The 21,417-nt window shown below is 42.7% G+C and overlaps 1 protein-coding gene across 1 annotated transcript in view; it reads left to right on the top strand.

The window, feature by feature from the left end:
- The window catches only part of GSAP (gamma-secretase activating protein), an 81,410-nt gene that overhangs the window by 25,075 nt on the left and 34,918 nt on the right, over nt 1–21,417 (top strand). Inside the window, exons 10-19 of the mRNA XM_070947472.1 lie at nt 838–900; nt 1,450–1,493; nt 2,428–2,513; nt 5,407–5,484; nt 7,652–7,729; nt 9,327–9,419; nt 11,116–11,333; nt 12,938–13,007; nt 14,579–14,661; nt 16,294–16,347. Of these exons, the coding sequence (XP_070803573.1) occupies nt 838–900; nt 1,450–1,493; nt 2,428–2,513; nt 5,407–5,484; nt 7,652–7,729; nt 9,327–9,419; nt 11,116–11,333; nt 12,938–13,007; nt 14,579–14,661; nt 16,294–16,347 (867 nt within the window). The remainder of the gene's footprint in view (nt 1–837; nt 901–1,449; nt 1,494–2,427; nt 2,514–5,406; nt 5,485–7,651; nt 7,730–9,326; nt 9,420–11,115; nt 11,334–12,937; nt 13,008–14,578; nt 14,662–16,293; nt 16,348–21,417) is intronic.

Below are 21,417 nucleotides of genomic sequence, written 5' to 3'. Positions count from 1 at the left end.
ACTTGGACATGCCATAATAATAACTTGCAGCTACAGTAGTGGCCAAAATTGTGGAAACCTTTTGGGAAAAGTGTATTTTCTAAAACTAGCTAATAACACCACTTTTTTTTTTTTTTTTGGAGTAGTACCATGAAATTATATATCAGTGGAAAGATAATTTAATCAAGAATGTAATGCAAGAACTTTTATGAAGGATTTGCTATTAGAATAGCAGTTACAGTGTAAAGAAGAAAAGTGAAACACGTAGAAAAAACCAGAAGTAAAAAAAATGATCACTATGTCAGTTAATACTTAGTTGGGTAACCTTTAGCATGAATGACGGCCTTACAACATCTTCCCATGGAGTAAGCCAAGTCTTTCAGTTCTGCAGCTATTCTAATGTGAAACCAAGATTGAATGATGGCTTCTATTAACTGGGTTTTATTGCTGTGTCTCTTCTGACAAACAAGTTTGTTTAGTCGGCTCCCTAGATTTTCAATTGGGTGAAGGTCTGGGCTATTCCCAGGCCATTCCAGCAATGGAATAGGATTATCTTGAAACTCCAAAAAAAAGTGGTGTTATTAGTCATTAAACCTCATAAATACACTTTTCCCAAAAGGTTTCTATTTTGGCCACTACTGTACAGTCTGCATTTGTTGACTTTCCTCTTAATGAAAAAACATAATATTGCATTGTCTGTTCAGGGACAACTCAATTCTGCATCTCTCATTAAAAATCTATTGAGAAACTTTAGTTTGTAATTAAAAAATAATAATTTAGCTTTTCTGGCGCCAGGATAATGTTGACCTTCACAGACGATCGAACTTCAATCTCCGTTAATGTTTCTTTTCATTGTAGGAAGAAGAAAGGGACGTATTAAATTGCATCCAATTTTATCCCAATAAAGACTTTAAACTAATAGTAAGTTCTGCAGGTAGTGGAAATACTGCCAAATTGTACGTGGAGTGTGGTTTTTTTGGGGGGGGGGATCTAAAATGTGGGCCTGATGAAAGGACAATATCCATTTTTAAAAGTGAAACATGAGTCCCATGTATGCAGAGTGAAACAGAATTTAAATAAGCCACATTTGACTGCATTTAGACATTATTTTAAAGCAAGATAGATAGATAGACACAGACAAACAGACAGACGGATTGATAGATAGATAGATAGATAGATAGATAGATAGATAGATAGATAGATAGATGGATGGATGGAGGGAGGGAGGGAGGGAGGGAGGGAGGGAGGGAGGGAGGGAGGGACGGACAGATAGATGATAGAAAGAGAGACAGACAGACAGATCGATGGATAGATAGGATAGATAGAAGAGAGAGGAAGAAAGGAAGGAAGGAAGGAAGGAAGGGAAGGAAGGAGGGAAAGAATTATTTTTCCCAATTAGGTTTGAAATACTGTTGCTTTCTAATCCTCTCTGCTGGGATAACCCAAAACTGCCTTTTGGTTTTTAAACAGCTTGAAGCACCTTTAGAGATCTCCATGGCTGACATAAGATTAAGGTGAGTTTCAAAAATATGTGTGCGTTTGTGTATTCATATGTGCGTATGTATATATGAGTGTGTTTGTGTATTTGTGTGTGTGTAGGGAGCTTGCCTGCTCCATATGTGGGAGCAGGCAAGCTCCCTGCTGCCCATTGGGAGACTAAGGAGACATGTATGTATGTATGTATGTATGTATGTATGTATGTATGTATGTATGTAAAGAAAGAAGCAGACATTCTGCGAGCTCCGGAAATTAAAATTTTAAAATAATTAAAAAAAAATATTCTACTAAGCTTTTGTCAGCCATCTGCTGACATCGTCAGAGTATTAAACCTCCATTACAGAGAGCTCTGCCTTTATGCTCCATTAATCACATAATGATTCTTTCTTTACTAATATACCTGGAACTCATATTTTTAGAATGCTAAAGAAATACAGGGAGACTAGTATAGAATGCCCCCTCCCACATGTTGGGGTAGACCAGGTGTCTTGATAGAAAAACACTTTATATATATTATATATCTCGATAGACCCCCTCCCCCCCCCCACACACAGACATGCATACAATGTGTGTGTGTGTGTATGCTTCTATGAACGGAATAAAGTAAATACAATTTTTTTTTAAAATTGAAAAAGCATATAGAATTTTTTAAAAAAATTCTGCGTAAGCATTTCAATCACTAATAGCTGTATCATTATAATCCCGCCTACCTAATCCACGTCAATAAATACTTTGCATGTTGCTAATTAATCTCATCTCTGCAAACCCACCGCGTCGACATGCTTATCCTTCCAAAATCAATTAGCTGAACTGAATTGAATAAATCATCTTTACAATGACAACAATGCTTTGTTGCCGAATCCTGTCGATTCCTTTCACGTCGATTATGGACTTCCGTAATGTAGCTCTTGGGGATAAAGATGTAGTATCTCCTGTATTTTCTCTTCCTAGATCTGTGAACTTGAATTATAGCTACTATCAAGACCAAGAAACGATACCCAAACCTTTGGATGTACATGTTTTTACCACGGACACAGGTCTGTATATAAGAGAAGCAAGCTAGTTTTTGAAATACAAGCATCGGGAACCTTTAAGTTACATATTTGCAGATTCTCTCTTTTGGTTCTTGCTATGCTGCAGACTGAGCTTGTCTTCCAGAGGTATTTCCTCTACTTATTAGTATATCCTAGACCAGGGGTGTCAAATTCAAGGCCCGGATGCCTGATCTGGCCTGCGGGCTGCTTAGATCTGACCCGCGGTGCCACCCTGAAAACAGCAAAGGACCGGCCCGCGGTGCCTCTGCCAACGAAAACGGAGCTCGTGAGGACCGTGCGCGGCCTTCCCGAGCTCCATTTTCTCTGGCAGAGGGTTGCAGGAGACCATCGCAGCCGAAAACGGAGCTCGCGAGGCCTACGTGTGGCTCTCCCCAAGCTCCATTTTCATTGGCAGAGGGTTGCAGGAGGCTGTCGCAGCTGAAAACGGAGCTCAGGAGCCCGTTTTCACTGGCAGAGCGCTCGGGCCACCACAGGCACCCCCCCCCACGAGTGACATGGTGGCCACGCTCATCCAAGCCACCTGAGGTCAAACACAATCCTGATGCGACCCTCAATGAAATCGAGGACTGGCACCGGGGCCACGGCAGGCCAGAAAGCGTGGCAGGCCAGAAAGCGGCCCATACAAATAAGCGAAGCCACATCTACCGGTTGCAGGCAGTGCATGAAACCACATCCTTCTCTGGTCTACGAAAAAACCTTCTCTCCACAGAACAGGTCCCTGGTGCCCAAAAGATTGGGGGCCATTGTCCTAGTCAAAAGTATCTCAAAAGGTTAAATCATGACAACTGGACCAAAGTTTTCCCAAGGGCGTTTTTTCAGGAGGCAACTGGACTTCATTGTTTTTTTCTTTCGAAAACGTTTCGCTTCTCATCCAAGAAGCTTCTTCAGCTCTGACAGGATAGTGGGGAATGGAAGGATTTATATTCCTTGCAGACAGCTGTCAAAACTATTTACTAAATCTGCACTACTATTAATCTTCTCATCGTTCCCATCACCCATCTCCTCCCACTTATGACTGTATGACTAACCTTATTGCTTGTATCCTTACAATTTATATTGACTGTTTCCTAATATGATTTGATTGCTTATTTGTTCCCTATGACTATCATTAAGTGTTGTACCTTATGATTCTTGACGAATGTATCTTTTCTTTTATGCACACCAAGAGCGTATGCACCAAAGACAAATTCCTTGTGTCCAATCACACTTGGCCAATAAAATTCTATTCTATTCTATTCTATTCTATTCTATTCTATTCTATTCTATTCTATTCTATTCTATTCTATTCTATTCTATTCTATTCTATTCTATTCTATTCTATTCTATTCTATTCCATTCCATTCCATTCCATTCCATTCCATTCCATTCCATTCCATTCCATTCCATTTGCATCCTTTAAAAGGAAGGAATATAGGAATATAAAGGAATATAAATGGAGGGAATATAAATCCTTCCATTCCCCACCATCCTGTCAGAGCTGAAGAAGCTTCTTGGATGAGAAGCGAAACGTCTTCAAAAGAAAAAACAAGAAAGTCCAGTTGCCTCAAGCACCTTTGGGACAACCATGACCTGGATGACTGGGAATCTTTATAAACTTTTTGGACCAAAGTTTATTAAAATGGAGATGTTTTGTTACACATCGAAGTAACTTCTTCAGTCAAAATGGAAATTTGGGGAAGTCAGAGAGCCATTGGACTAAACCAGCTCTTGCCATATAGACTGCAGTGTGTGGAGGGGTTTCTCCCCAAAATGAAAAGCAAAATGTAACTCAATCCTCCAAGTCAAAAGTATTTTAAAAGGTTATCGTATTTTTCAGACTATGAGACACAGTTTTTTGTCTCCCAAAAGGAGGTGAAAATGTCTCTGCGTCTTATAGACCGAATATTGCCGAAGCCCCATCCACCCGCCAGCCGTTTTTGGGCCTCCGCACGCCCCGTTTTCAGGCCTTTGTTCGGGCCTTTTTCAGGCCTTTTTTCAGCCTGTTTTTGGGGCTTTTTTCAGCCCATTTTCAAGGCTTTTTTTGACCCATTTTCGAGGCTTTTTTTTTGGCCCATTTTATTTGGAAAAAAACAGGCAAAAAAAGCCTTAAAAACAGTCCAAAAAACACCTGAAAACGAGCTGAAAATAGGCTGGAAAAGGGCCAAAAAAAAGGCAGGAAAGGCCCCCCAAAAAAGGGCTTAAAATGGGGCACGTGGAGGCCAAAAACTTTTTTTGTTTGTTTTCCTCTTCTAAATTTAGGTATGTCTTATAGTCAGGTGTGTCTTATAGTCTGAAAAATACGGTATTTCATGGCAACTGGATCAAAGTTGATTAAAACCAAAAGGTTTCATTTTCATGTTGCTTTTTTCCACTGAACAACTGTGGCATGAAATGTCATAAAAACGGGGTGAAATTCACTTAACAAATGTCTCACTTAACAACAGAAACAGGAATGTGTTATAAAAAAAATACTAGAATGTGCTGAGATGGATAGACTAACATTTGAAAGAAAAGAAAAGGAAGAAACAGAATTCTCTTTAACATGGGACTTGTACCAATAGCTAACTAATAGAAACAGATGTTAGAAATTAAAAAGATTAAAAAGATAAATTAGAAAAACCTTTGCATTGAAAATTTTGCAAGATGTATAAGCTAATTGTACTATTACTTTGTGATTAATATTGACATATTTGTTATGCTGATTACTATGATTATTGTTGTACTTTTACTTAAAACTGTGACCGGACAACATGTTTGTTCAGATAGAGATGGAACTTTTTATGTTTATTTTTTTAAAAAATGCATCAATAAAATATATATTAAAAAAAAAAAAGAAATTTTGGGCTCAATTGTGGTCGTACGCTGAGGATTACCTTTATATATGTTTTCTTTCTAGGAAGTTTATGTTTGTGTTATAGTTTGGCTAATGTGAATTCCAAAGAAGTCTCTTATACAGTGGCTTTTCTACATAAAGGTAAGTTTATGCTGCCTCTTACAAAATTATCCAGATGTTATACTGATCATTGATTAATGAAGAGGCAGTTTAATCTAACCGTTAAGGCTAGAAAGCAGCAGACTGTGAGTTCAAGTCCTGCCTTAGCCAGGATAGTCAGTTGGGTGAACTTAGGCCAGTCTTTCTTTCTCACCTCAACCTACCTAACAGGATTGTTGTTGTGGGGAAAATAGGGGGTGTTGTGGCCCGTCAGCGGCCTGTGCAGCTAGTAGCTGATTCCGACAGCGAGGAGGCTGGTGTGGTGCTGCGCCAGCAGCCTGTGCAGCTGACACTCGAGTCAGACAATGAGGAGGCTGGAGAAGATGTGGTGCCAGAGGCGGGGATTCAGCCAGGGCCTTCAAAACCTCCAGAAGCTCCCATAAGTGAAGAGGAAGAAGAAGAGGAGCCTCTTTTCGATGCATGGGCACGCAGAACTGCCAAAAGGCAGGAGTGGCTCCTCAGGAGGAGGTCTACTCGAGAGTAAGGTTTGGGGCTAATTGGCCACTCCCTTAGCCTGTTTAAGGAGGAATGTCAACTGAGGCAATTTGCAGGGAAGTCTTGATCTTAGTTCTCTTATCAGTTTCCTGCAAATTGCTTCTGGGCTTTCTGCCAACCATAGTAAGATTACGATTATTTATTCTTTGGATTCTTGTAGGCTGTTAAGAAAGTTAATTAACAGCCTTTGTTTGAAAAAGACTGATTTAATTTAGTAAACTAAGGTTTGTACAGACTTTGTGTGGGCTGCGTTCTTTGGGGTCTGTAGCTGGGGCAGAACAGGGGGAGGAAGTTGTGTTGGATATGTTTGCCACCTTGAGTTATTTGTAAAAAAAAAACAATAAAAGGCAGGATACAAGTATATAAATAAATGTTCAGTGGAAATTGTTTACTTGTAAATTTGCAGCACTAAGACGTTTTGCCCAAACTTTTAAGAGTGCATTTCTAAAGTACACACATTTCAATATCTGTTTAAAGAAACAGGTACATTGGTAACAGTAACAGAGTTGGAAAGGACCTTGGAGGTCATCTAATCCAACCCCCTGCTATCGCAGGAGACCTGTACTAGGGATTCGAACCGCCAAACTGCCGACCTTTCTGATCAACAAGCTCTGTGTCTTAGCCACTGAGCCACCTTTAAAAGGAACACTGTTAGCCAAAACTTACCTTCTATTTGAATTCCATTTCCTATTTGAAATTCTATTCTACTCTCTATTTAAAAATGCACCACCCAAACACCAGGCCTATTTTTGAAATGCTTTTTCTATCCTTTTGTTATTTAATGTACTCACTCTACATCTTTCTGGGCAGAAACAAAATTAGCAGTTCATTTTAAGTTGATGCTGCACTTCGTAAAATTGAGATGGAAACCCAACCTAAATCACTTGTTTACATTCCCGTTTTAATTCATATCAGGGATGCGGTGGCTCAGCGGCTAAGACGCTGAGCTTCTCGATCGAAAGGTCGGCAGTTCAGCGGTTCGAATCCCTAGTGCCACGTAACAGGGTGAGCTCCTGTTACTTGTCCCAGCTTCTGCCAATCTAGCAGTTCGAAAGCATGATTTCAACTGCTAGGTGGGCAGGAGCTGAGGTGAGAACAGGAGCTCACCCCTTTGCATGACGCACGGGGCTCGAACCCAGGATGTCAGTTCTCCAGCTGACAAGCTCAGCATCTTTAACCGCTGAGCCATCGTGCCCTCCTTCTTCAATTACACCCCTCTAAATGCATGCAGAGGGATGCGGCGGCTCAGTGGCTAAGATGCTGAGCTTGTCGATCGAAAGGTCAGCATTTCAGCGGTTCGAATCCCTAATGCCGCGTAATGGGGTGAGCTCCCGTTACTTGCTCCAGCTTCTGCCAACCTAGCAGTTCAAAAGCACGTAAAAACTGCAAGTAGAAAAATAGGGACCACCTATGGTGGGAAGGTAACAGAGTTCCGTGCGCCTTTGGCGTTGAGTCATGCCGACCACATGACCACGGAGACTTTTTCGGACAGTGCTGGCTCTTCGGCTTTGAAACGGAGATGAGCACCGCCCCCTAGAGTCGGGAACGAATGACTAGCACATATGTGCGAGGGGAACCTTTACCTTTACCTTTTTTTAATTCATATCACTTTCAGAATTATATAACTTGCACCTTTGCATCTTTCTCTTTTCAGGTTATAGTAAAACATATACCACCACTTTGGAAGAAATGAATTCTCTGCAAATAAAGGAGCTGGTTTTTTTGGATCTTGGTAAATTAATAATTTTATCCCCTCTCTTCCTCTTCCTTTTCTGCTTCTCTGAATGAGACACACTTACGATCTAAGGCGGACTTGGGAGATATTTCCATTGAAAAGCTAGAACATAGCGTGTTTTGTTTTGTCTTTGTGCTCTGCCGTGATCTCTTCCCGATCCCCATAAATCTGGCTTGCCAAATAAGGAATTGTTTCTAACTTGGCTTCCTTCTGCTTGGCAGAACAAAGCGTTTTAATAGCCTATAGTCATAAGACTTGGCATTTTTCTTGAGGGGAAACATTTGAATTCCTCAGCTGCTTTATTTCCTGCGAAACACCCCGCAATATTGGAATTGTCTTTTTTAAAAAAAGGGAGCTAAATTGTGGATTGCCTGCTCAACGATGAGCAGATAGTCCTCGACTTACGACTGGAATTGAGCCCCAAATCTTTGTTGCTAAGTGAGACAGTGGTTAAGTGAGTTTTGCCCCGTTTTACGACCTTTCTTGCCACTGGTGTTAAGTGAATCCCTGCAGTTGTTAAATTAGTAACATGATTATTGGTTACCACCTTTAAAGCGCTCCATGGCATTGGACCTGGATACCTTCGAGATCGTCTTCTGCCACCAGGAGCCGCCCACCGGCCAGTTCGCTCCCACAGAGAGGGTCTCCTCAGGGTGCCATCGGCCAAATTATGTCGGCTGGCGACACCCAGGGGGAGGGCCTTCTCTGTGGGAGCCCCAGCCCTGTGGAACGAACTGCCCCCAGAAATTCGTAAAATCTCTGATCTCCGTGTATTTCGCTGTGCCCTCAAAACCATGTTGTTCCGCCAGGCTGGTCTATCAATATAAAGATTTTAATTGGTTTTAAATGGGATTTTAAATTCGGGGTTTTATAAATTGGGCCTATTATTTAATAATTTTAATTATTTTTAAATTTTGTCTGTCTTTGTGTTTTTAATTAGGCTGTACACCGCCCTGAGTCCTTCGGGAGAAGGGCGGTATAGAAATAAAATTAATAAATAAATTATTAAGTGAATCTGGCTTACCCATTGACTTTACTTATCAGACGGTCGCAAAAGGGGATCAGATGATCTCGGGACATGCAACCGTCATAAATATGAGTCAGTTGCCAATTTTGATCACGTGACCATGGGAGATGCTGCAATGGTCGTAAGTATGAAAACAGAGTCATAACCAGTGGTGGGTTGCTACCGGTTCGCCGCAGATCAGGCGAATCGGTAGCGGCGGGAGGCTCCACCCAGCCACCTGGACGTCTCTGCGCATCGCAGAAGCATCACGTGTGCGCAGAAGCATCTTGCACATGCGCAGAAGTGTCACACACGTGCACACACCCATGAGCGAACCGCTGGCAAACGAAATTAAAACCCACTACTGGTCATAATTCACTATTTTCAATCCTGTACTAACTTCCAACGGTCATTAAATGAATTGTTGTAAGTCGAGGACTACCTGTGTTCTAGATTTAATGAGATTGCCCTGTCTAATACCGCAGTGTTAAATAATGCACCTAGTGTGCACAGTTCAATTCTGTCTTGTTTTATTTTGATTGATTATGTTTTTAAAAAAAAACACCACAACCCTTCATCCCAAAACAGACTCTTACGTGGCTGCGTATTTACCTGGACAATTCCTGCATCTTCTGGACACCCAGCACCCTGACCTGATCTGCCACAGTTTCTTTCTATCAGGTATTTTTATTTTTAAAAAGAAATGTTTCTAGGAGAAAGGAATGCATGCATTTACAGCCTAGAACAGGGGGTCGGCAAATGTTGTGGCTCATAGGCGGCCTGTGCAGCTAGTAGCTGATTCCGACAGCGAGGAGGCTGGTGTGGTGCTGCGCCAGCAGCCTGTGCAGCTGGCACTCGAATCGGACAATGAGGAGGCTGGAGAAGATGTGGTGCCAGAGGCAGGGATTCAGCCAGGGCCTTCAGAACCTCCAGAAGCTCCCATAAGTGAAGAGGAAGAAGAGGAGGAGCCTCTTCTCGATGCACGAGCGCGCAGAACTGCCAAAAGGCAGGCTCCTCAGGAGGAGGTCTCCTTGAGAGTAAGGCTTGGGGCTAATTGCTCACCCCCTTAGCCTATTTAAGGAGGAACGCCGACTGAAGCAATTTGCAAGGAACAACTTCGTTCACATACCTTTGTGTCTTGTCTTGCTTATCTTATCAGCTTCCTGCAAATTGCTTCTGGGCATTCTGCCAACCATAGTAAGCTTTCAGTTATTATTCTTTGAATTCTTGGCAGATGTTAATGCAATTAATTAACAGTTGTTGTTGTAAAAGACTGGTTTATTCAGTAAACTAAGGTTTGAATGGACTTTGTATGTGCTGCGTTCTTTGGGGTCCGTAGCTGGGGCAGAACAGCAATGTTAAACACTCAAAGAGCCATTTTCACCTGTTTCCCACAGAAAAGAAAACACCGGGAGCCACAAAACTTTTTGACATCTAAAATGAAGATAGCACTGCATATATCATTTTTTTTACCTTTATGCTATGTATAAAAAAAACTATAGTGTGTTGCATTTCTGAAATCAATGAACTTCCGCATCAGTTCCGAAATGGCTTTTTTTCCCTTTCATCTGGAGCTGGCTTAATATATTTTTTAAATATTTTTAATTGGTTTGTTATTTTTAAATTGGGGCCAAATTAATATATATCTTTTTAATTGTTTTTAATGTTTGTATTGTATGTTTTTTATCTGGCTGTACACCGCCCTGAGTCCCTCGGGAGAAGGTGCGGTATATAAATTCGAAATAAAATAAAATAAAAATAAAAATAAATCTCCATCCGGATATTTTTCAGCAAAGGCTGAATGTTTATTTTGGAAATATCTTGCAACATTTGACTTTTTGTTGTTTGCCAATTTCTCACCACATACTGTGTTTCCCCAAAAATAAGACCTTGTCTTATATTTTTTTGAACCCTGAAATAAGTGCTTGGCCTTATTGCCATGCGCTCAAAAGCCCGATTGGGCTTATTATCAGGGGAAACAGTCTTATTTTGGGGGAAACAGGGTATTAAACATACTGATAAACCAGTCTCATCAGCAGTGAAAGCAAGTGAATCTGCCCATGTACCATTAAACGTTCTGTTTTCTTCGGAAACTTATCTTTTCTTGGATTTACCATGATTGGCCTACCGGGGTTTGAAAAGCTCAATAAATCGCGTGCCTGCGGGTGTCGCACATTGGTGGTTGTGACGCATATTTTGAGCGACGGAGCCGCAGCAGAGGGATGAAAGAGCCACATACAGCTCCAGAGCCATGGATTGCCGACTTCTGACCTAGAACATAGAATAAATAGTAGGATTGGGAAGGGACCTTGGAGATTTCAACGTGGGTCCTCTCTACCCTTTGTAAAGTCCTCCTGTACAATTTTGTTTTCTTCAGGCGAAGATGCAAAAATGAATCTGCTGAACGCTGCCACCGTCTTTTCCCCATCCAAATCGAGTGTCTTGGATCGCAGCACAGGAAAAATATTTACCGTGGAAATGAGCCCAAAGGCTTTGCTACAGTTTTTGTGGAAGAGCAAGTCGGATAATGACCAATTAGCAGCCTTGCACTGTCTCCTACTACATGTTGGAAGCACGGAGGAGTTGGAAAACCAGGTGGGTGGGGGTGTCTGTAGTTTCTCCTGTCTGATGGAAATCGGTGTCTGCTTATCTTCATGTATAAAATAGAAAACACTTTGGAGCCATTGTTTTTTTTTAAAAAATCTTGCCAGTTGCCACATATTGTAATATATCTCAGTTAATTCAGGACATCAGAAGGTGAGCTCATCTTTAAGATGAATAGCAATAGCACTTAGACTTATATACCGCTTCAAAGTGCTTTACAGCCCTCTCTAAGCCGTTTACAGAATCAGAATATGGCCCCCAACCATCTGGGTCCTCATTTTACTGACCTCGGAGGGATAGAAGGCTGAGTCAATCTTGAGCCAGTCAGGATTGAACTCCTGCAGTAGGCAGAGTCAGCCTGCAATACAGCATTCTAACTACTGTGCCACCACAGCTCATCGGTGGTGGTTGTTAATCATCTGAATGCAATAATAAAAAGACAAAACTTATTCAAGAATCTAAAGCCATCCCATACATTTTTCGATGCAAATCCTAGCTAATGATAGCGTTCAAACACACTAGAATCCATCGCATTAGATACACAAAGCCCTTGAAAATTCTTAAAAGGAACCACAATCGCGGTTCTCAAAACTAGGCACGCCAATTGCTACAGATTGTCCTTGAGTTATGCCTGATTGCTTAGTGACCATTCAAAGTTACAACAGACTCGAGAGCCTGTTTGGCCTAGTAATTTAAGGCACCAGGCTCTGGAGCCTGGGGAAAGCGAAAAATGGGCCTTCTGGTCCCACCGGAAGTCGGCAAACGGACCGTTTCTGGCCTCCGGGGGAGGTGGGGAAAGCCGTTTTCACCCTCCCCAGGTTCCTAGAAAGTCTCTGGAGCCTGGGGAGAGCAAAAAATGGGCCTTCCCCACCCGCCCAGAGGTCGGAAACATCCTGTTTCCCGACTTCCAGTGGGACCGGAAGGCACGAAAATCAGCCTTCTGAGCTAGGGCAATACCCATCAATATGGCCCCGCATGCCACCTGTGTCACACGTGCCATAGGTTTGCCATCATGGATATAGGGTCTCCTGTTTGAGCAGGACTAGAAGACCTCCAAGGTCCCTTCCAACTCAGTTATTCTGTATTCTGGATGTATCACCATTTGCAGTATCTCATAATACAGTTGACTGCAATTTACAACATTTTTTTGAAAAAAAGAAGGCATTTACTTCCAGTTTCTGACAAAAAAATTTTTTTAAAAAAAACCACCATTGCAGACAATAAACTCCATTAATGACCATGGAGGCTCAGCCAATCTCAATGTACACATGTTGTACCCTGACAATAAAGGTTTGAATTGGTGATTCACTTAATGACTGCTGCAAATAAAGTCATCAAATCGGGCACAGGTGATCTATTTAACAACCGACCCAATGACCGTAATTCCAGGCTCAGCGACAGTCCTAAGTCGAGGACTAGCCGTCCGTGGTAGTTCTTAAATGAAAACTTTTTATTTTTCACTTGATTAGTAGTAGTAGGCGATGTAGCCTTTGTTAAACCGAGACAGCACAGTTCACGGGGAATTCAACTCCCTTTTGCAAGGTGTGATTGCGGCGTGCAGGTGGTTATCGGATTTGGTTTTCTCTTTTTAACAGATCATCCAGTGGCTTTCGGAGAACGCCTCGAGTTGTTTTGCATTTGATCCTATACAAGAACTAATCTTTGGTAAGTGTTTTTATGCCTGAGATCTTTGTACAAGGCATTAGGAGTATCCATCCTTCAGAATGTATTTTCTGAGTATGTAGCAGTTTCACAAAAAGTTAACGGAGAGGTAAATTAAGATGGAACAACGAGACAAATATATATATATATATATATTTGTTTTCTCAGGTTTTCGCGGGTGTTTGTATGTAGGTCTTTGGTTATTCGGGTCTTCTCCCACGTAAAATTGGAAGTGTCTTGGCGACGTTTCGACGAAGTCTCATTCGTCATCTTCAGGCTGGTGTTCTCGGCTTCGTGCTTCCAGGAGCAATGTGAGATCGCAGCTGAGCACAACCAAGCCCCCACCCAAACAGAACACAACCCCAGCCAATCAGAGCACAGCCAAGCCCCTAACCAATCAGAACACACCTCCACCCAATCAGAACACAGCCAAGTTCCCACCCAATCAGCTCACATCTCCACTAGCAGTTAAAAGGAAGAGACAGCTGCGATCTCACATTGCTCCTGGAAGCACGAAGCCGAGAACACCAGCCTGAAGATGACGAATGAGACTTCGTCGAAACGTCGCCAAGACACTTCCAATTTTACGTGGGAGAAGACCCGAATAACCAAAGACCTATATATATATTTATATATATATATATATGTAGGTCTTTGGTTATTCGGGTTTTCTCCCGCATAAAATTGGAAGTGTCTTGGCGACGTTTCGACGAAGTCTCATTTGTCATCTTCAGGCTGGTGTTTTCGGCTTCGTGCTTCTAGGAGCATGAAGCCGAAAACACCAGCCTGAAGATGACGAATGAGACTTCGTCGAAACGTCGCCAAGACACTTCCAATTTTATGCGGGAGAAAACCCGAATAACCAAAGACCTACATACAAATACCTGCGAAAACCTCAGAAAACATATATATACACACACACACACACACGCAGTCCTGGATATACAACAGTTTGTTCAGTGACATTTTGTCAAGTATTTGCAAGCCATTGGCACACGTGTCATATAGACACCAGTGGAGGCAGAGAGTGTCTCCACCCCTATGTGGAAAGGAGGGGCTTACCCTGAGTATAAAACCCCCTCCAACCTTTTCCACCTTGCTCTGGCACTCTCTCCATCTCTCTTTTTTCATGTTTGTTCCTCATGAGACTTGATCTCTGTTGTACATAGTTAACATGATTTATTATATGAATAAATACGTTTAAGACATTTATTTATGCATCTGCCTCTGAAGTCTTCTATGCTCCTGGGTGTTTCTACGATCCCAATTCCAGGGAATGGTAGCAGAGGATGGTTTCGATCCATCGACCTCTGGGTTATGGGCCCAGAGTCACGACAGCACTAAAAAGGATTCGAACCGCTGAACTGCCGACCTTTCAATCGACAAGCTCAGCATCTTAGCCCCTGAGCCACTGCATCCCAGATAAATCCTATTTAGTGATGGTAAACTCTACTGAATTCAGTGGAATGCCCTTGCAAATAGAGCTATGTCGAAGAGTATTGCTAATTTTCACAGAGACGTGTAGTATTTTACTTGATGCAGTCAAGAGCCTATTTTTGTCTCTACGTTCTTAGCTTCTTTGCACTGGAAAGTGTGTCTGGAATCCAGCGACCTGGATAAACTCTTACCATACACATCACTGCTGAACTGGAAGAAGGTAAGAGATGTTCTAACGATCTAATCTGAATTGAGGGAGGTCTTTCATTAAATTCAGAGACAAATCTGGGTTCCTTATGGAATTAAGGAGAAACTTCCTGACAGAACAATTAATCCATGGAATGGAAGAGCTTGCCTCCAGAAATGGTGGGACAAATCCATCATTGGAGGATTTTAAGAAGAGATTGGACAACCATTTGTCCAGGATGAAATAAGGTCAGGGGTGGGATTCAGCCAGTTCAGACTGGTTTGGGCGAATCGGATGTTAATTTTTATCTGGTTCGCCGAACCGGTAGTGGCAAGGACTGGCTGACCCCTCCCACCCTGCCCCTCCCAGGAGTCTCCACGTGGCCCATTTTGGATGCCAGGTAAATGCAGAGCCCACGCGGAGGCTCTGTGAGGGCGAAAAAAGGGCCTACCGGAAGTCCGGAAACGGCCCCATTTCCGGCCTCCGGAGGCCTTCCAGAGCCCGGGGGAAGCCATTTTTCTCAAGCCTCTGGGGCCTGGGGAGGGCAAAAAACAGGACTACCAGAAGTACCAGAAGTCCAAAAATGGGTCCATTTCTGTCCTCCGGAGGGCCTCTGGAGCCCAGAGGAGGCTGTTTTTGCCCTCCCAGAGGCTCAAGGAAAACCTGCTGAGCCTGGGGAGGGCGAAAACAGCGCCCCCCCACCCCAGTGCAGGTGTCAACACTCCAAGCTGCATTCACTCCAGTGCTGACATAAAAAGGAGGAGGTGGGGGCCTCTGGCAAGAGGACGCTTGACTTTTCACCTACTTATTTTCCCTGGAGATACTATCCCCTAGGAGATGGGTTGGGAGGAGGGAAATTCCTTTGAGCTGAAGTAGTAGATAACATCAGAGTGACTTAGAAGATGGCCAATGAGAAGCAGAGCAGTGGAGAAAGGAAAGGGAGGGTTTGGACCAGGAAGTCAGTGTTGGATGCGATTGAGTCGGAGTTTTCGATTGTTGTGCCTAATAAATGAAAGATTTCGATCAAGGACTATTTGTTTGAAATGCAGTTTATTTGAGACGACACCGAATCCTGACAGCAGGAGGCTGAGTAGGCCACACCCAGCATGGCCATGCCCACCCAGCAACTGGACAGAGAACCAGTTGCTAAAATTTCTGAATCCTACCCCTGAATAAGGTCTCCTGCAGGTTGGAGTAGAAGACCTTCAAGGTCCCTTCTGCCCCTACAATTCTGTGATTCCAATAATCACAGAATTTAAGAATGAGCCAACAAGAAGAAGAACACAAGAATAACATAAGAACAGCTCAGGGAAGAATGGCTTATTTAAGAATGGCTTATGGAACATAAGAAGAACATAAGAATGGCACATTTAAGAATGACCCCAAAAGACGTTCTCCTTGGTCATCATGAATCTTCACTGTATGACTTTTTATGGTCATAACCATGGTATAATATCCTGGTATCTGTAAAAAAAAAAAAGTGGGGGCAGTTAAAAAAATATTTTCATTGATTTTTTACGAAACATGCTTCTCCGAAATGGAGGTTTAGAAGGTGAGGTCATTCTCTCTTTGAAGGCCAGATGTTCTTCAGCTTAAATTAAACCATTCTGTTCCATTGATGTATTTTGCCTGAAAAGTTAACGCTTGTTATTCCCACATTTGTAGGACATTCCTGGAATCCTGTGTAAAATGTACATTATCTCGTTACCCTCTTTGAAGGTAAGTCTGCATAATAAAAATATAGTAACAATATACCATAATATGCATATACATATACATAATATGTAGTATAGTTATATATCATAATATGCCTATACAGTACATATACATAATATATAATATATATAATATAGTTGTTACAGTTTATAATGTGTATGTGTGTATCAGAGATGGCATTCAGCTGGTTCGGACCGGTTTGGGTGAAAAGGTAGTGGAGATCGCCTCGGCTCTAAGTTGACTTATTTAGGCATGTTTTCGAGGCCAGGCGCATGTGCAGATGGCGTGCGCGACAAACTGGTGGTAAAAGAAAGTGAAACCCATCCATGGTGTATGTATGTGTGTGTGTGTGTGTGTGTGTGAGTGCATGTGTTTGTGTATACCCTGTTTCCCTGAAAATAAGACCCAACCGGAAAATAAGTCCTAGCATGATTTTTCAGGATGCTGGTAATATAAGCCCTACCCCCCAAAATAAGACCCAGTTAAGATTGTCAGCCAGATGGGTGCATTTAGTACCGTATTTTCCCCAAAATAAGACCTAACCAGAAAATAAGCCCTAATGCATCTTTTGGAGCAAAAATTAATATAAGACCCGGTCTTATTTTCGGGGGAACATGGTATTTGCAGAGAATCCAGACACAAAGTAGAGTGAACTAAAGTTGTTCCCTACAAATTGCTTCAGTCGGCGTTCCTCCTTAAATAGGCTAAGGGAGTGGCCAATTAGCCCCAAGCCTTACTCTCGAGGAGACTTCCTCCTGAGGAGCCACTCCTGCCTTTTGGCAGCTCTGCGTGCCCGTGCATTGAGAAGGGGCTCCTCCTCTTCGTCCTCTTCACTTAAAGGAGCTTCTGGAGGTTCTGCAGGCCCTGGCTGAATCCCCGCCTCTGGCATCACATCTTCTCCAGCCTCCTCATTGTCCGACTCGAGTGCCAGCTGCACCGGCTGCTGGTGCAACACCACACCAGCCTCCTCGCTGTCAGAGTCAGCTACAATCCACACAGGCCGCTGACGGGCCACAACACATACATACATACATACATACATACATATATACATACATACATATTACAACCTTTCTAAAAATACGAGTTTCAGGTATATTAGTAAAGGTTGACTCAGCCTTCCATCCTTTCTAAGGTAGGTAAATTGAGGACCCAGTTGTGGGGGCAATAAGCTGACTTTGTATAAATATATAAAAGGATGAAGGCTATTGCTGAGCACATTGTAAGCCGCCCTGAATCTCCGGAGAAGGGCGGCATATAAATCAAATTAAAAAAAGAAAAAAGAAAGAAAGAAAGAAGCAGACATCCTGCGACCTCCGGAACTTAAAATTTTAAAATTTTAAAAGAATTAAAATTTTATTTTACTAAACTTTCGTCAGCCATCTGCTGACATCGTCAGAGTATTAAACTACCATTACAGAGATCTCTGCCTTTATATGCCATTAATCAATTTGGCCCTTGCGCGTGTAATAGGCCCTTCCAGCCCTCTTCCACTTGTAATCAGCTGTGTTGTTTTTGCTGTCGTCATGCTGGATGATGGAGGCTTGATTCCTACTTTATAATATATATATATATTACAAACTATTCTAAAAATACGAGTTCCAGATATATTTGTAAACAAAGAAGCAGACATTCTGCAAGCTCCGGAACTAAAATAATTAACATTTTATTCTACTAAGATTTCATCAGCCATCTGCTGACATCATCAGAGTATTAAACTACCATTAATTAGGTAGTTAAACCACTAGGCAGAGATCTCTGTAATGGTAGTTTAATACTCTGATGATGTCAGCAGATGACTGATGAAAGCTTAGTAAAATAAAATTTTAATTATTTTAGTTCTGGAGCTCGCAGAATGTCTGCTTTTTTGTTTACACACACACACACACACACATAAAATATGCTATAACAAGTATATTATATATTAATAACTGACATAAGCATACCATTATTATAGTATATAATATAATGTCATATATGTATGTATGTATGTATGTCTCTGTCTCTGTCTCTGTCTCTGCCCTAGTCGCTTCTCCATCCCCCGCCGTCACCCTTACCTTCTCAGGCCAGGCGAGGAGTGACTGGGAGGGGAGGGCGAGGGGTGGGGCCAGCCAGTGGTGGAATCGCCTGACAGGGAGCCACAGCAGAGAGCCCAAAGAGCCACATGCGGCTCTGGAGCCGCAGGTTGCTGACGCCTGTTCTAGTCCAACCCCCTGTTCAAGCAGGTGTCCCTATACCAGTGATGGTGAACAGTGCGCGGGAAATCAGAAGAGCGGCTGGCAACGGTGGGCTTGCCCACAGAGAGGACTCTGCATGCCCCCTCTGGCACACCTGCCAGAGGTTCACCATCACAGCCCTATACAATTTCAGACAAGTGGCTGTCCAGTCTCTTCTTAGAAACCTCTAGTGATGGAGCATCCACAACTTCTGAAGGCAAGCTCTTCCACTGGTTAATTGTCCTCACTGTTAGGAAGTTTCTCCTTAATTCCAGGTTGCTTCTCTCCTTGGTTAATTTCCACCCATTGCTTCTTGTCCTGCCCTCAGAGGCTTTGGAGAATAGCTTGACTCCCTCTCCTTTGTGGCAGCCCCTGAGATATCGGAAGACTGCTATCATCTCACCTGTAGTCCTTCTTTTCTCTGGACTAGCCATACCCAATACCCGCAACTGTTCCTCATATGTTTTAATACCGTGTTTCCCTGAAAATAAGGCCCTGTCTTATATTTTTTTGAACCCCGAAATAAGCGCTTGGCCTTATTTTCGGGGAGGTCTTATTATTTTGGGGCACGTGGAGCAAGACGGGCTCCTCTTGCCGTCTTACCTGATTTCCAGCTCTGTCTCCCTAACCCTAACCAGAGGAAATGCCGGGGACCAGCTGCGCATATGTTTAAATATTTTCAGGGAGGGCTTATTTTTGGGGGGGAGGGTGTTTATTCTAGAGCAGTGTTTCTCAACCTTGATAGCTTGAAGATGGGTGGACTTCAACTCCCAGAATCCCACAGCCAGCAGTGCTGGCTGGGGAATTCTGGGAATTGAAGTCCACCCATCTTCAAGCTTCCAAGGTTGAGAAACACTGTTCTAGAGCATGCGCTCAAAAGCCCGATTGGGCTTATTATCAGGGGATGTCTTATTTTAGGGGTAATCTCCAGGTTTTATCCACTGCCTGGTTCCAGACCAGAATTGAAAATGGCTTGAAACCAGTTCGACTTATAAACAGTTTGCAATTGTTTTTTTTTTTAATTACCAGTTGAGGTCACTCCTGTTCTACTGTACATTGTTTCTACATGGTTCTATCAAACGAGGAGTATTTGTTGCAAAGGAGTAACGACGCCGTCTTCTATAACTAGCATCATGACATCACATCTTTAACATTTACACATGGGGACAATCCTAGCTGCATTCAACAAAGCAGTTCCAGTTAACTTAGGAAGACAGATTAATTTGGAACAGTTGACTGATGATTTCTGAGCAGGAATTTGTCATAGAATGAATACTGGCGCCCTTTTCCTTCGTCTGCCGTTGCCCAGTACTTTTTTGCAACTGGTTTGTTTGCAATTTTTGCTGGATGTTCACATTTGTAAGGAATTGAGTACCCCAGGTGGTAGGTTTCATACTGGTATTATAACTGGAGGAGAACTGGGACGGTCGTGCTGCACAGGAAATTGGATTTTAAAAGAAAAAGATTGCGTAGTCGCAGCTGCCGGTTGTCTAAGGGTGTGGTTACAAACTTGTCATTTCAAAAGGGCAAAGTGAAACGTGATCAGCTTTCGCTATGCAGTAAAATGGAATGGATAGATCACGGGTGTCAAACTTGGCGTGTCACGTCGCCGTCACGTGACGTTTTCTCCCTTTGCGGAGCTGGGGTGGATGTGGGCCTGCGCATGACGCATCCGGTCCGCGGTCCGTGAGCCCTGGGATAGGTGATGCATTCTGTATGTTGTAAGAGGAGCAGTGGGCCGAACCTGGAAGATGGAGTCAAAAGAGAGATCAGCCGAGAATCCCTACATAGCCACAAATAGAATAGAATAGAATTTTTTATTGGCCAAGTGTGATTGGACACACAAGGAATTTGTCTCTGGTGCAGAAGCTCTCAGTGTACGTAAAAAGACAAGAGACATTCGTCAAGAATCATAAGGTGTCCCAGTGGTGAAATCCAAATTTTTTTACTACCGGTTCTGTGGGTGTGGTGTTGCTTGGTGGGTGTGGCAGGGGAAGGATACTGCAAAGTCTCCATTCCCTCCCCACTCCAGGGGAAGGATATTGCAAAATCTCCACTCCCACCCCACTCTGGGGCCAGCCAGAGGTGGTATTTGCCGGTTCTCCAAACTACTCAAAATTTCCACTACCGGTTCTCCGAACTGCTCAAACTTTCTGCTACCGGTTCTCCAGAACCTGTCAGAACCTGCTGGATTTCACCCCTGAGGTGTCCAACTAGTCCAAGTAGTTCAACTCTCCCTTGAATTTTGTAGATACTTATCTAATTCTTAGCAGGCGCTAACCATTAGCTGAGAAGATTTCTATGCATAGGTTTTTAGCAATAAATTAGTATCATTGGACCTTCATGTATGGACACAATCTTTCACACCTTGAGTTGCGTAAAATGAAGATGGGAATATAAGTCTAGTAAATAAATTAAATGCCAAGTCCTCCTCCTCAAATTTTAATCATCTTTAACACTGCTCCTTTTAGAGACTGTACTTATCACACTTTTAAAAACTTTATTAGTTCTTTGTTATCCACATCTCTGCAAAGAGGGTGTTACAGACGTTGAAAAATAATTCTCCCCCAAATCTCAGCCTCAACAAACAATGCTTCAACAAAACAGCAGTTTCACTCCCGCTGATATCCATGTCAAAAACGAGTTAAAGGCAATACAGGTAATCCTGGAGTTACGACCACAGTTGAGCCCAGGTTTTCTGTCACTGAGTGAGTTTTGCCCCATTTTATGACCTTTCTTGCCACCGTTGTTAAGTGAATCATTGCAGTTGTCAAGTTAGTAACATGGTTGTAAAGCGAATCTGGCTTCCCCGTTGACTTTGCTTGTCAGACGGTCGCAAAAAGGGACCACATGACCC

This window comes from Pituophis catenifer, unplaced genomic scaffold (assembly GCF_029215685.1).
Source record: "Pituophis catenifer annectens isolate HBS135680 unplaced genomic scaffold, rPitCat1.0.hap2 SCAF_7, whole genome shotgun sequence".
Lineage (NCBI taxonomy): Eukaryota > Metazoa > Chordata > Lepidosauria > Squamata > Colubridae > Pituophis > Pituophis catenifer.
This window is presented reverse-complemented; position numbering and strand designations above follow the sequence as displayed.